This window comes from Mus pahari, chromosome 17 (assembly GCF_900095145.1).
Source record: "Mus pahari chromosome 17, PAHARI_EIJ_v1.1, whole genome shotgun sequence".
NCBI lineage: Eukaryota > Metazoa > Chordata > Mammalia > Rodentia > Muridae > Mus > Mus pahari.
The window spans coordinates 24882876-24896455 of NC_034606.1; the positions used below are offsets into that span (position 1 = coordinate 24882876).

The window sequence follows — 13580 nt, forward strand, 5'->3', positions numbered from 1 at the left end:
AACTTCTGGTCTTCCTGCTTCCACCTCCCAAATACCAGGATTGCAGGACAGCACCACAATGCTTGGCTAAAGGTGCATCAGAGTAAAACCTGAAGACTTCTAGATAAGCTGCTGTTGAGTTTTACTGGAATTACTTAGCATGTTGCTGTATTTTTATTTTAATTTTTATTGTGGCGAGATGCACATAGCAAAACATTCCATTTGGCTATCTTCAAGACTAAATTGGGTGATAGCGAGATTATTCACATCCTCGTGCGAGCATCTAAAATGGGTGCTTCTTCTGCTTGGGTGAGATCCAGAAGGCACCGTGACAGGGGTGTATCTGTGAGGGGAGGCCTGATGGCTCAGGGATGCTCAATCCTGGTGACCTAGCGCTTTCAAAATCCTAACATGTTGCCTAAAGCACTGACTCAGAGACGCTGGGAGCAGGTCCAGGCTTCCTGTCTCCCAGGGCACTCAATGGGCCTTTTCTGTAACCATGCCCAGCCACCCAAAAGGCATACGTGCCCAGACCCCCTACTCTGGTCAGACCCACTACCCCAGCCCCTGCAGAGCCCTGTCACGTGGCAGGTGGCAGCAAGAGAGTCCCAAACAATATTACTGCCCACCGCCACCTCTCCCAGGAGCTACTGGCACTAAGCAAGCCAGTGTCTCCATTCCTGTCCATTCTTTGAGGCAAAGAAATCAAGTAAAAAGGCACATAGCTTAAAAGGCACTCGACTGTTTTTCCGCCCACTTAAGACAGGAAAAGAAGCCTCTTATAGACTAAGACCAAGGCCGTGTACGCCAAGAATTAATACAGGAAGGTGGTTTTCTAAGGATCCCATCTAAACAGGTTTTCAAGGACAAGGGCTCTACCAACTGAGCCCAAACCGGAGGGCTACCAGGACGTAATTAAACACAGACAGCTCTTTTACAGGCGTGTTCCGGGGCTGGACACACAATGAGTCTGAGGTAAGGAGTTCACTGAGGAGTCATGTGACCTTTGGTTGAACCTGCCTGATCCATATGATTATGAGCGTGGAGCCTCAGACACCTTGACTCCATACTCCAAGCCCAGCCTGTGAGGAGATCCCATGAGCTTCGGACCTGGACCAGAAGCGCTGAGGGTAGAGCCCATAAGAGCCTGGCCCCCCTGAAGCTTCTCCACCTACAGAACCAGGATGAAAGGGACGTTGCAAACTTTTCTATCGATTTAACTGATAAATGAGGGGGAAAGGGGGAAGCCATATCTCTTCAGACTCCTTAAATTAAATATATTTCCCAAGAGGCAACAGCTGCATTAGAGACTTCCGCCCACAGAGTCTCCATTCAAGCTCACAGCTCCGGATCAGGGGCCCTAGTTCCTTCTATGACCCTCCCGTGGGCTCAGACAGATGAAGAGCTGTTCTTCTAGAGATACAGCAACACTCTTCCCCATACCTTGAGTTCTTAAAGACCTTCCTCTGGGACGAAGAGGACATGGCCTGAACACCAATTCCCCCCCACCGTGGCCTCGGGACAAGTTACTGACATCTCCCCGCCCAGGCCTCCGTTTTCTCATCTGCCAAGTGTGTGTATGATGTAAAATCATGCATGCCTGTCAGTAGAAGCCTGGCACACAGTAGGTCCTTCTCCAAGTCCCTACCCACCCACTGTGCGCCCTAAGGAATGAATAATGAGCACCGACTACGTGCCAGGTGGCACACCAGAGCACCTCATACAACCAAACCACACAATCGCACAATGGGTTAAAAAAAAAAAAAAAAAAAAAAAAAAAGGTAAAAAAAAAAAAAAAACAGCCACTTCTAACCACACTGGGTCGATGTAGAGAGTTGAGTCACCCCAAAGCCTTCCAGGAGGGCTTAGAGGCGGGGAGACTCNAAAAAAAAAAAAGAAAGAAATGGAATCTCGGTAGACTGTGCTGGGCCAGAGGGCTCTCATGGCTACCTTACAAAAGACCTTTAACTTCGCTCCTAGTAGCTCCACTGACAGGCACATAATACGGCTCCAAAAATGGGTGAGACAGTGCTTGCCTGAAGCAGCAAAGAAATAATTAACCACCCAGATCTTAAGTCCCTTCCCAATCTGCAGGCTACCTTAACTAACTAACTCCTGGACAGGGAAGAGGGGAACCTTTCACGGGTAAAGAAATCTGCATTTCGGAACCTAAAAGGCAGGTATATTATTACACCCACCTTACAGAAAACAAAACCGGGACTCCTAGAGACTGAGAAACGTAGCCGCCGGGTGTCCTATAGCTCCCTGTGGTCAGCAGGGCTCCAGAATATCTACAAGTGTCATATCCTGACCAGCAAGAGGCAGAAGGTGAACTGACTGGACAGGAAGCTGCACTGTAAGGCGGGGACAATACTTAGTGTGTTTAAGATCTCTGCTGTTCAGTGAGGCAACCACTAGCCACCCATGGCTATTTAAACTCCATCAACTAAAAAAAAAAAAAAAAAACAGCCACTTCTAACCACACTGGGTCGATGTAGAGAGTTGAGTCACCCCAAAGCCTTCCAGGAGGGCTTAGAGGCGGGGAGACTCTGCACTAGGGCTGACTGGGACCTTGGGCCTGTTTTGTCTCAGGAGCACACACTCTCATGAAACCTGCATTCTGCATCTAATTTAAGGGAGAGCCTAGGCAATCAAATACAATTCGTTTCCTGAATGCTCCACCAATTAATTTACTATTTGTCTCTCGGTTTGCTATTTAATAAGGCCATATCAGCAGTACAGTCTGCAAACCTGAATGAATTAAACTGCTCAAGGCATCAGCCAGTTCCAGTTAAGGGGCCCCCAAATACGTCCTCCTCCCGGTATTCTGACCGGCTACCTCCAAAACCTGTCGTATGGCTTCTGTTTTGGTCTGGGGAAAAGGCAATTTCTTTGTTTTTTGCAGAGGTGTGGGTTTGGTGGGAAAGTATCCTGAAGGCGATTCCAAGAAGTAATGGGGAACTGAAAATGATCTCATTTTTTCCATTTCCCAATGGGAACCTCTAAATGGTCTCATCGCAGAAGGAACCCTGCCAGCTCTCACCAGTCCTTGCAAAGATGCAAACGGCTTAGATACAGATGATAAAGCATCTAATGGATCAATAGTTTCAACCTTTTCACCCACCGAGCATTTTAGCAACCTCGAGTGAGCTGGCCAAACTGACCGTATCATTTTGGCTTTTTTTTTTTTTTTTTCCCTTTACAGCCCATGATGAGATAGAAGAGGACAGAGGACAAACAGGCAGTCAAGCCGCAAGGAAGACAGGGCCTATGTAAGACATACCGCGCCTGTACTGAAAGTGTCCCCTGTTTATGTATGGTGCAAATGATAGCTAAAGAGGCTGGGTCTGACTCCCTGACATCACAGCGGAGTTTGGTGGCCCAACACTGCTGATAATAAAATACCACCGGGATGAACATAGATTATTCTAGAAAGGTGAGTGCTGAACCAGGCCAGAGGTGAGCTCAGTCCACCTTCCATGCAAGCTACCAGCCCTGTATCTGGGCCTTTATGAATTATAGAATTTCAAAGCATAAAGGTTCGGGACATCGAGCAACAAGTTCTAGACAACTTTATTTGATAGAGATAAAAGGCCTTTCCCCACGGAATAGCCCAACAAGTGATCTATTTCCAAAGGAAGACAAGATTCACACCCCGAACTCTCAAAAACAAAAAGACGCATCTCCCTAGAAGAGACTCTGGTGCCCCCATGAGTGGCTCTCTCTGGGCAGCTCCTACTGCCAACTTTATGACATCTTTACTTTGTCTTCTTCTCCCGCAGGGCCACAAATGAGGAAGCTGTAAAGCCCTGGCCAAACACAACCATTTGCCAAGAGAAAAGCCAACATGGGGCCCATCTGTCCATTACAGGACTCCGCTTGTTCTGCCTTTGTGTAGCTGTCAGCCTCTACCCAGAGCAGCTCCCTTCCCTCCCGTTACCTGGTCGCTCGCTCTCAGCCAGCTTTTCATTATCTCACTACAGAAAGAGAAGTCCAAGAAGAAGACTGACAGATGCCCTTCCTTCCTTCCTTCCTTCCTTCCTTCCTTCCTTCCTTCCTTCCTTCCTTCCTTCCTTCCTTCCTTCCTTCCTTCCTTCCTTCCTTCCTTCCTTCCTTCCTTCCTTCCTTCCTTCCTTCCATCGCCTGCAGCCATATCGTATCAGAGAAAGGAGGAAGGGCAGGGCCTAGCAAACCACCTTCTACATAGGAGGCCTCAATAAAGACCTAGGAAGTGAATCCCTCTTACTACAGGAACCTCACAGCAGCGACCAGGGCAGCCATAAAGTCACTCACTGCATGGCGTCAGACCTGCTACTTATACTGTCTCCTCATGATAGGTGAGGGGAGATATCGCCATGCTTCTCTGACCCACGGCAAGATTCCTGGGGAATTCAAGATGTCCCCTTAGCAGCTCTAATTTTAGACAAGACCTTCAGACAGAGGACACTGGTGGCCTGCAGAGGTGGGGGCAGGCGGGAGGAACTGAACAAGGCCGCTATTCTGCTCCACGCAGGTGCCTGTAACAGAACACCCCTGTCTAAAGCGACACATGGAACGGCTCGTTCAGGTGCAATTGGGTATTTTTTAGCTTAGCCATATTACATAAACCTGAACCCGGGGCAAAGTTCGACCCGCTGCAGGTCCAACTCAGCCCCCGGCATCCTGGTGCTTGAGCAACAAGGACGAGGAAATATTTGATTTTAAGCGTCTTTTTTTTTTTTTTTTTAATAAGTTAATTATTAAAAGGAGACCGCTGTCCCTGGGGCGAGCTACTCTTTAAGTCTGGCTAGCAAAGTCTCCACAACTTAGAAAGCACAGAAACATGGTCAAATTCTGGTCTAATGATTTCAAAACAAACAACGCTAATCTGTTTACCTCACTATGATCCAGTTCTGTCCAGAACTTGGATAGGAATAAAAGAGATTCTAAGACCTCCTTGATAGTCAACAGTCACCTCCAGACCACTGTCCCCCAGATAAACCAACGCCCTTCATGAAAAGCTCAGCCCTCCCCCACTGTTTTGGAGGAGACCTACACACAGCAGGCAGCCCTAACAGTGATTTACATGGATCCTGGGGGCAGGGCGGGGGGGGGGGGCAGCCAGTAAGTGATTTTGCACATCATCCTTCATTAGTGACCACCACCACAGCAGGGTGGAGGAAGGAAGGGGGACGGAGGTTTCCTCTCCTCAAGGAATCAGTAAGTTTTTTAGCAGCTGCTGCTTGCTTCCCTTGGGGCTGGATCCTGATGGAAGCAAGGTGACAACTTCTTCCTCCCCCTGCCCCTGAAAGAGAGAAACAGGGGCCCTGACAGCCCAGGACTCGGACCCACCGAGAACCTTTGCAGGAAGCACAGAGAACTCTCCGGAGCTTTGCTGGGTCCTGAGGTTATTTGCCTCAGAAGACGGATGGCACAGGCGTGGAAACTATTCCACTCTCTTGTTATCTTTTTATTTTTTCTCCAAAGAGGAAACTGACTCCCTTCCTGTGTTGCTGTACGTTATGAAGTCTCAAAAGCTATTCAGAAAAAAAAAAAAAAGTTCTTAGCCTTTTTCTCACCCCAATTCAACATCACTTAAAAAAAAATTTTTTTTTCACCTAAAAATGGTACCATGATGACAATCCAAATGGCTTCTCCCTAAAAATCAAACAGAAAGGGAACCAAAAATATGATAAGCTGGTCACGAGTTTAAAGATGGGAAGGACAAGGAGGTCACCACAATGCTGGTGACACTAAGAGCTGACTTTCTTCCCGACAACGCCACATATCCATATATCCTATGCTGTCTGTCCTAAAAAGCCCAATCTAATCTTGCTACTTCTCTTTTGAAGTGTCATCACTGGCCACTCCATAAAAGAAGCCTTCTAAAGAAGAAAGCTCCATGAAAATATTTAGCAGTTCCCTTACACATAAAACAACCTTAGAAATCAGACAAACTGCATGCTGCCTCCCCAATCCCTCTCTCTTCCCCCAAAGGGCCTAAAATTCTTCAGAATCCAAAGCACAATGTAATTTTCTGGTGTACCTCCAGTCTGAAATATTCTACTGTCAAGTGAAGAAAAAAAAAAAAAATCTACCAAACTCAAAGAGAGAGAGAGACTAGAGTGCTGTGGTGTAAGGGGTCTTCCACCTACAAATGCAGGGCCTACACCAGGCATCCAGCTGGTGGGTGGAAGGTGACACAACCCCATCCCTGGGGAAGAATTACCTTCTGAAGGGCTTTGGGTTCAAACCACCTACTGAAAAGAACTGAGCCCTGGTCTTGGATTAAAATACTAACAACAACAGTCGTCGTCGTCGTCATCATCATCATCATCATCATCATCATCAAAGGTAGAGAAAACTATCATCATCATCATCATCATCATCATCAAAGGTAGAGAAAACTCCAGGTGTGATAACTCTGGGGCTGAAGTCAGGGATCGGTTTAGATCCCTGGATTCCTCATTTCTATTCAGGGACTGGAAACATCATTACCTCCTCCCCCCCCCAAAAAAAAAGCGTTTTTACCAACCCATCTCAAATACCTCCTCTGCGCATCACAACATACAGTGTGTGTGCCTCAAACCAAGTCTTGTTTTGACTCTAATAAAAGTGGGTGAAATTTAAGTTAACAATAAACACCAGAGTCCAAGGAGGGGCATCAATCTTTGTTCAAAAGAACACTTCGATAATTCACTGTGGATTGAGGGCAAAGGAATGAAAGGGGCTGTCTTTGAAGAGAGTATAATCCCTCTAATTCCAAGCGACTGGATTAGAGGCATTCCTGGGAGAGCAGGCTCTGGCTACAGATTAGGCTACAAGGATTTCTGACAAAAGGCACGAGCTTGGTAGGCTTGCAAAATGGACCTGAGCCGGACCAACCAAGCACCTTGGCAAAGTTCACACTGGATGAGGTGACAGTTGGTTCTAAATGGAGGAGGCAGGCATGACAGCTGAACATTCCTCCCCAAAGTCCATGGCGAAGGCCCACCGCCCCTCCAAACCTTACACTTCATCAGACAAAAGCTTTCCCCGGGCGCCAGGCAGCGGCTTGAAGAGGGGCTGTCCACACCCACTCGCCAACACAGCTTTCCAAACCTGCCCACTCTTTTGGAAGCCGAGCGTTTAATTAAACACCACCTCCCCGGATCTGTTGAGGCAGACTGGGGCTGGCCTCGAGCCAAAGAGAAGCTCCCTAAATACACTGGAAAAAAAAATCCCCCCCCCTACCGCCCCCAATTCCCACTTCCAGGCAGCTCCTGGAACTGCTTCTATTTTATTAGGGTGGGTAACCTAAGTCACGATGTACCTCAGAGCACCAGAAAACCCACATTCGAGGATCAGGTTATCTCCAGTCCCACCCTTTGCAGGAAAAGGCTAGGGTGTTGTTCCCCGCCCCCAACACACTCTCGCGCACTCACACGCACACACAATCCTTCCCAGAGAAGAGTCGGGTGTGGATGTGTGTTTGAGAGAGCTGGGTAGTAGTAGTTTTGGAAACCTCAACCTTGCCTTCCTGCTGTGAGCCTCTCAGGCTCGGGGTCCCTGGGAACTTCTGCGCCCAGCCCCGGGGGAGGGTATGGGGAAGGCAAGGAACACCAGCAGCAGCAGCTCTGGAACAGACTAATTAATAACTAATTTGTTCAGATTCCCCTACTCCAGGCAGACCTGAAAGCCAAGCTTGTAACAACCATGCCACCCAATCTCCCAGGCCGGAAGACTCCTTCCTGCAGCCAAGCAGGGGCCCCCACCACCGCGCCAAGCACTCCACCCCAAACCCAGGGAGTCAGGTGTCCTCCAGGGCGTCCAGCCTCCATGGGTCGCAGACACTCAGTCCAGGGACAGACAATGGAAAACTTGGAACTAGGGCCCTAAACCCCCAAAGGAACAAGATGGTGTCGCCCCCTGGGATTATGAATGCAGGGGTTGGTAAGTGGCATCAGACTCACCCCCACTAGCCCCCGGGAAGTCGCCTGCCCAGTGACCCAGCACAGCCGGAGCAGCGCGGCGGGTGAGCAGGTGACACCCGGGTCGCCAGAGCTCCCGCAGGTGGCCGGCACCGCAGGCGAGGGCCAGGCCGGCCGCGGTGGAGGGGAAGCCCCGCGGCGAGGTCGGTCAGAGCAGCCGCGCCCCCAGCGTCCTACCTTCATGTCGCTGATGATGGTCTGGAAGAGGCCTCCAAGCGCGCTGCATTCCTTCTCGATCACAGCCTCCATTTTCCCGGCGCGGCGGGGACAGGACAGGCTCTCGGGGCGGCTGCACTGCGCACGGGGCCGGGCTCGCTCAGCCCGGGAGCGGTTTCACCCTGCGAGCGACCTACCTCCGGCTCGCCGCCGGTTTTGCAGAAAGCACGCGGTGCTCGCAATTGACTGCACTCTGCCCCCCGAGTCCCAATCCGAGACGCCCAGCCGCTCCGGAGGGCGAGTCGCCTACGTGCAGTGCTCGGCTCCCGGCCTCAAAAATGCCCGGAGAGGACTGACAATCAAGCCACCACGGGTGCCCACGACGGAAAAGGCAAAGCCCATCTTGGTGCAGAGAAAACCGCCCGCTGACCCGGGGCCAGCGCCATTTACGAAAAAAAAAAAAAAAGATAATGTCTTCCAAATATAATTTTTTTTTCTGAAACTCCAAAATAAAGAAAGAGAGAACGAAAAAGGGCAGCAGCAGACGAGGTCAGCTCGCGTCGCCCGGATCTGTTGCTCGCAGACGCGGCCGCCGCCTCCTTTTTACTCCTGTGCGCCCGGCCCCGCGCTCGTTCTGGCGGTGCTCCCGGGGATGTTACGAGGAGCGCACGCGCGCTCGCGACCGTCTGGCGCGGGAGCGCGGGGGGAGGCGCGCGCTCGCGGCTCGTGCGTGCGCCGCCCGAGGGCGGGGCTGGGAGCGCGCGCTGGTCCAGAGGCGTGCAGGGCGCCTGCTGCAAGGAGGAGCCGGCGATTGGGGAGGCGAGCCCGGTGTGCGTCTCCCGGACGTTCAGAGGCGCCTCGTGCGGCTGGGGTGTCTCCGAGTGGGGAGGGCGAGGGGGCGCCCAGCCACCCACAATGGCAGCTAGCGTGCAGGGAAAGCCGCGCTGCACCGCCGGCCCCGCCCCTCGAGGGACCTGCAAGGTTGGCACGTTGAGCGCTACGCCCCGCACCTGGTGAGCGACCAGTTGGGGCGGGAAAGCTGTTCCTGCTGTCGCTGCTGCAGCCTCAGGAGGAGAGAGGCCTCTTCGATGATGTCAGGACTGCAACGCCGAGTCACGGTTGCAGGGAGCCAGCTACAAAGATTAAGGAGAGTTCGGGAAGAGTGTCCTGCAGTGGGATGCTGAGTTCCAGAAAGTTGCAGGGCGCTGGATTGATCTGCCGAGGCTGAGCGAACGCAAAGGGCATCAGGGCTCCTAATCGTCTGCCCATCTGTCTGTACAGATCGCTGGCTGCGTGTGGCTGGAATGCTGATGGTTTTCCAGCCAGGGTTGCCATAGCCACAGAAAACCCCCTTGAGAAGTTTAACAAAGGGCACCAAAGCCTGAGGTGGGCTTGATAAATGTGTCCCTAGCTCCTCTGCCTAACTCGGTAGCCAGGAGCACTTACTTATTCTGACGTCTTCCGGTGTCTGGTAGGGGATCAAAATGGGCAACTTGAAAATGAACTTAAAGCACCTAATTGAACCATTTGCAAGAGTCTACGGAGCCCTGTCGAGCTTGACCAAAAGGATCGTGTCAAATGCTGTGGTCCCAATTAACTCAGTTTAGTAAGTCATTCTTTCAACACTGATCAAAAGAATGTTGGGAACTCTGTACAGAACACTAATGTTTGCATTTTCCTTCAGGTCACTCTCCCTGACATCCGGAGAGGCCAAACCTTCTGTAAGTCACTTCTGTGAGGCAACCCCGCCGCTTTGGCCCTTATGGAGATTCAGTTGCAAATACCTCACCTGCACCTTGCCCTCGTTAGTATTTGACACGGGCTTTGTTCTCCAGAATCGTTATTTTTGATGTTAATGTCGCTGGTATTATAATGATCCAAGTCACTGGAGTGCTTGACTGGCTGGTACAAGCTCCAGTTTACAACCTATGAACCCTGTGGCCTTGAATAAGTTACCTAAGCCCTCTGGGCCACAGTGTTCTCCTTGGTAACCAGAAATGATGGCGGTGCTTACCTGATAGCTGTCTTAAGCATTGCACAAGCTAGTAAATGAAAATGCTTAAAGTGGTATTTGATACAAGGGAAGTCAACACTCAGGAAATCCTCAATAAAAGTAGGCCAGGCCAAGAATCGAGTGCAATCTAGCTCCGGATCACCTACTGCAAGCCTGCAACGTTGGCATGCGATCTTGCTCACGGCAGAGTGCATTCTGCAACTTTATGCAATACATCTCATTGAAGATCCTTGGTTTTGTTGTTGTTGTTGTTGTTGGGGTTTTTTTTTTTTGGTTGAAGAAGTCGGACCTGCCTTTCTGGCAAACTCCAAACAATAGCCCTCAACTGCCCCTACCCCGTTCTTGGTCCAACCTTAGCAATGTTTGCCAATGCACACCACGCATTAGCTTCCTTTTCCCCTAGGCTTCAACCAGGTTCCGTACTGACTTAGCTGTCCTCTCTTAAGGCCAACACTAAGTTCTTTGAAAGGGGCTGTGTGGAAGGTTTCCCAGGTGGGATTACAGACTCGCACCTCCATCGACTATCCAGTTTTAGGTAGGGAGAGGGGATCCAGGGCTTTGCTTTCTCTCTGCTAGGCAAACACTGAACCAACTGAGAATTACATGCTAGCCCCATGTTTTGTGTTTGAGGTTTTTTTTTGAGCCACGGTTTCAGTCAAAAGCCACACCAGCCCGGAACCTTTGCCAATTCACCTGCCTCTGGCCCCCGGACACTGCTACACCACCACACCTGGCTTTTGGCAGTTTTAGATTGGAATCTGGCTGCTCTGTAAAGGGGTGTTGGAGAAATGGAAACGACGGGGTCAGACTGCCTTAGATGGCACTAGATACTGCTGTATTCCGGCTGCTTCCTAACTTCTCCCCTCTGGCACCAAGTGCTTGCTTCTTTTGTTTGTTTGTTTGTTTTTGTTTTTTAGAGACTGAGTTTCTCTGTGTAGCCAGAGACTGTGTAGGGTTTCACTTTGTAGACCAGGCTGGCCTGCTTCTGCCTCCCAAATGCTGGGATTAAAGGCATGCACCACCACCGCCTGGCTCTTTCTCTCTCTCTCTCTCTCTCTCTCTCTCTCTCTCTCTCTCTCTCTCTGTCTCTCTCTCTCTCTCTCTCTCTCTCTCTCTCTCTCTCTCTCTCTCTCTCTCTCTCTCTCTCTCTCTCTTTTTAAGATTTATTATTGTTAGCACCAGGATACTCCAAGCCCCGGCCTAACCATGTGACCCTTGACCTGCGTTGCCAAGACAATGACCTTCAATCCCACAATCCACTTGGCTCAGTTCCCTTCCTCACTGGTGTGACGTCATTTTCTGTATAAAATAGGAAGCCACCCCCTCCTCGCTCTCTTCTCCTCCTCCTCTCTCTCCTCTTCTCTACCCTTCTACCCGCTTTGCTGCTCCCCCTCCATTCCCGCATAATAAACCTCTCCCACGTGGAACACCTTGGCCTGGTCTGCTGCTTGGTTTATCCGCTCAAAATATAAAAATTATTATACATAAGTACACTGTAGCTGTCTTCAGACACACCAGAAGAGGGCATCAGATCTCATTACTGGTGGTTGTGAGCCACCATGTGGTTGTAGGATTTGAACTCCGGACCTTTGGAAGAGCAGTCAGTGCTCTTACCCGCTGAGCGGTCTCTCCAGCCCAAGTGCTTGCTTCTTGATTGTTCTTTAGTGGTAATAGAGGTGGTGGTGGTATGTAGGTGTGTGTGTGTGTGTGTGTGTTTGAAATCCTGACTCTGAAAAAAAAGAGAGAGTCAGAGACAGACAGACTCCCAGGAACCAATCTGAGCAATTTCAAACCCTCTGTCCAAGAGTAAACATGGCTCAAAATGTACATTCCCCTTCTAATCCTTGACCTCTGGCCACTGGGCTATTTGATCTGTGGAGCCAGCCTATTTCCCCAGAGCTCTTTCTCCACTCACTGACTGTTCCAAGGACTGGAGTGGGCACCTATGCCTGATGCTTAATGGTGCTACACGTGTGGGTTTGCTTCCCAGCCTCGATCCTCCGCCCTGGTCCTCCAGAAGGGTCTCTCCCAGCTGGTCCGAAACTCTGATGTCCATTAGAAGGAACTGAGGAACTTTTAAGCTACCCCAGACTGGAATCTGATGCTAGGAATCGTATTTAATTGGTCTGGGCTGCAGCTGATCCTTAGGATGTTTTCAGACTTTCCAGGCTATTCTAATATGCGGTAAAGTGAAGAAACCTGATTTGGAAGGACCTTGAAAGGAGGTGCCTGTACCTGACAAGCCTAGCTCTACACTGAGCAGGAACTAGGCTCTGCATTCTTCTTAACTTACCATGAACATTTCATTCAATCCTCGTAAAGATATACAAGAGGGGGGTGGATTTTGTTTGTTTCACAAAAATAGGATCAAATTAAACACGTTTTTTTCTGGATCTTGCTATTAACATTCAATTTCTACAGAAATCCCTCTGGATCGACTGATATTATTCTCGTCCATTCTTCCTGCACCCCTTTCTGTGCTGGGGTTCCATCCTCCGTCCTTTTAAATTTTCCTTTATGGCATAATTTCAAATGTACAGAAGTGCTACAAGGATAGTGTTAAGGCTGTTCCAATTACACTTCCTTAGGTTTCCTCTAGGCTGCTCTGGCCCTTACTTCGTGCCTTTGCAGGGATGGGGATGGTTAAAAGCCCTTGAATGATGCTAAGCTGCTTCTCGTTGCTTTCTTTGACATCTCCCAGATTGCAGTGAGACTCAAGGAAGACTACAAAGCCCTGACTATTGTGAAGGGTCTCTACATCACAAGCTGTTTCGAAGAGCTGGGACCTTGCCCAACATAGCCTGGTGGTAGTGTTGGCGGTGAAGAACTTTTTTTTTTTTTTTTTTTTAAGATTTATTTATTATTATATGTAAGTACACTGTAGCTGTCTTCAGACATACCAGAAGAGGGTGTCAGATCTCATTACGGATGGTTGTAAGCCACTATGTGGCTGCTGGGATTTGAACTCAGGACCTTCAGAAGAGCAGTCAGTGCTCTTACCCGCTGAGCCATCTCGCCAGCCCCAGTGAAGAACTTTAATCCCCACACTCAGGTGGCAGAGGCAGGTGGGTCTCTGAGTTGAGGCCAGCCTTGTCTACAGAGCTACAGAGAGTACCTTGTTTTTGAGATCAGGCTTTTCATTAGCCAAGCACTCACGAAGTAGACTCATCTAGCTGGCCAGTAAGCCCCAGGCATCCACCTGCCTGTGCCTCCCTGCCATTAGCACCGCCTGATGTTTATCCGCATGGGTTCTGACCATCAAACTTGGCTCCTTGTGCTTGCAAAGCACTTCACCTTCTGCACTGTCTTCCCAGCCTGCAGCGACTCTGTTTCCACTTCTTTAAACTCAACATAATAATAGGCCAACACAGTGGTACACGCCTTTAGTCCCACCACTAGGGAGGCAGGGACAGGCAGATTTCTGTGAGTTCGAGGCCAGTCTGGTCTATGCAGTGTGTTCCAGGACACCTTTATCTATTTAG

General features: G+C 49.9%; 1 protein-coding gene across 12 annotated transcripts in view; it reads right to left on the minus strand.

Annotated features, from left to right (window-relative positions):
• Mtss1 (MTSS I-BAR domain containing 1) overlaps window positions 1-8719 on the minus strand; it is a 143446-nt gene extending 134727 nt beyond the window's left edge. For all 12 annotated transcript variants that reach the window (XM_021216398.2, XM_021216397.2, XM_029547982.1 and 9 more), the window contains exon 1: window positions 8106-8719. In XM_021216398.2, the coding sequence (XP_021072057.1) occupies window positions 8106-8177 (72 nt within the window). In that variant the 5' untranslated portion in view covers window positions 8178-8719. The remainder of the gene's footprint in view (window positions 1-8105) is intronic.
• Between the last annotated feature and the right edge of the window lie 4861 nt (window positions 8720-13580).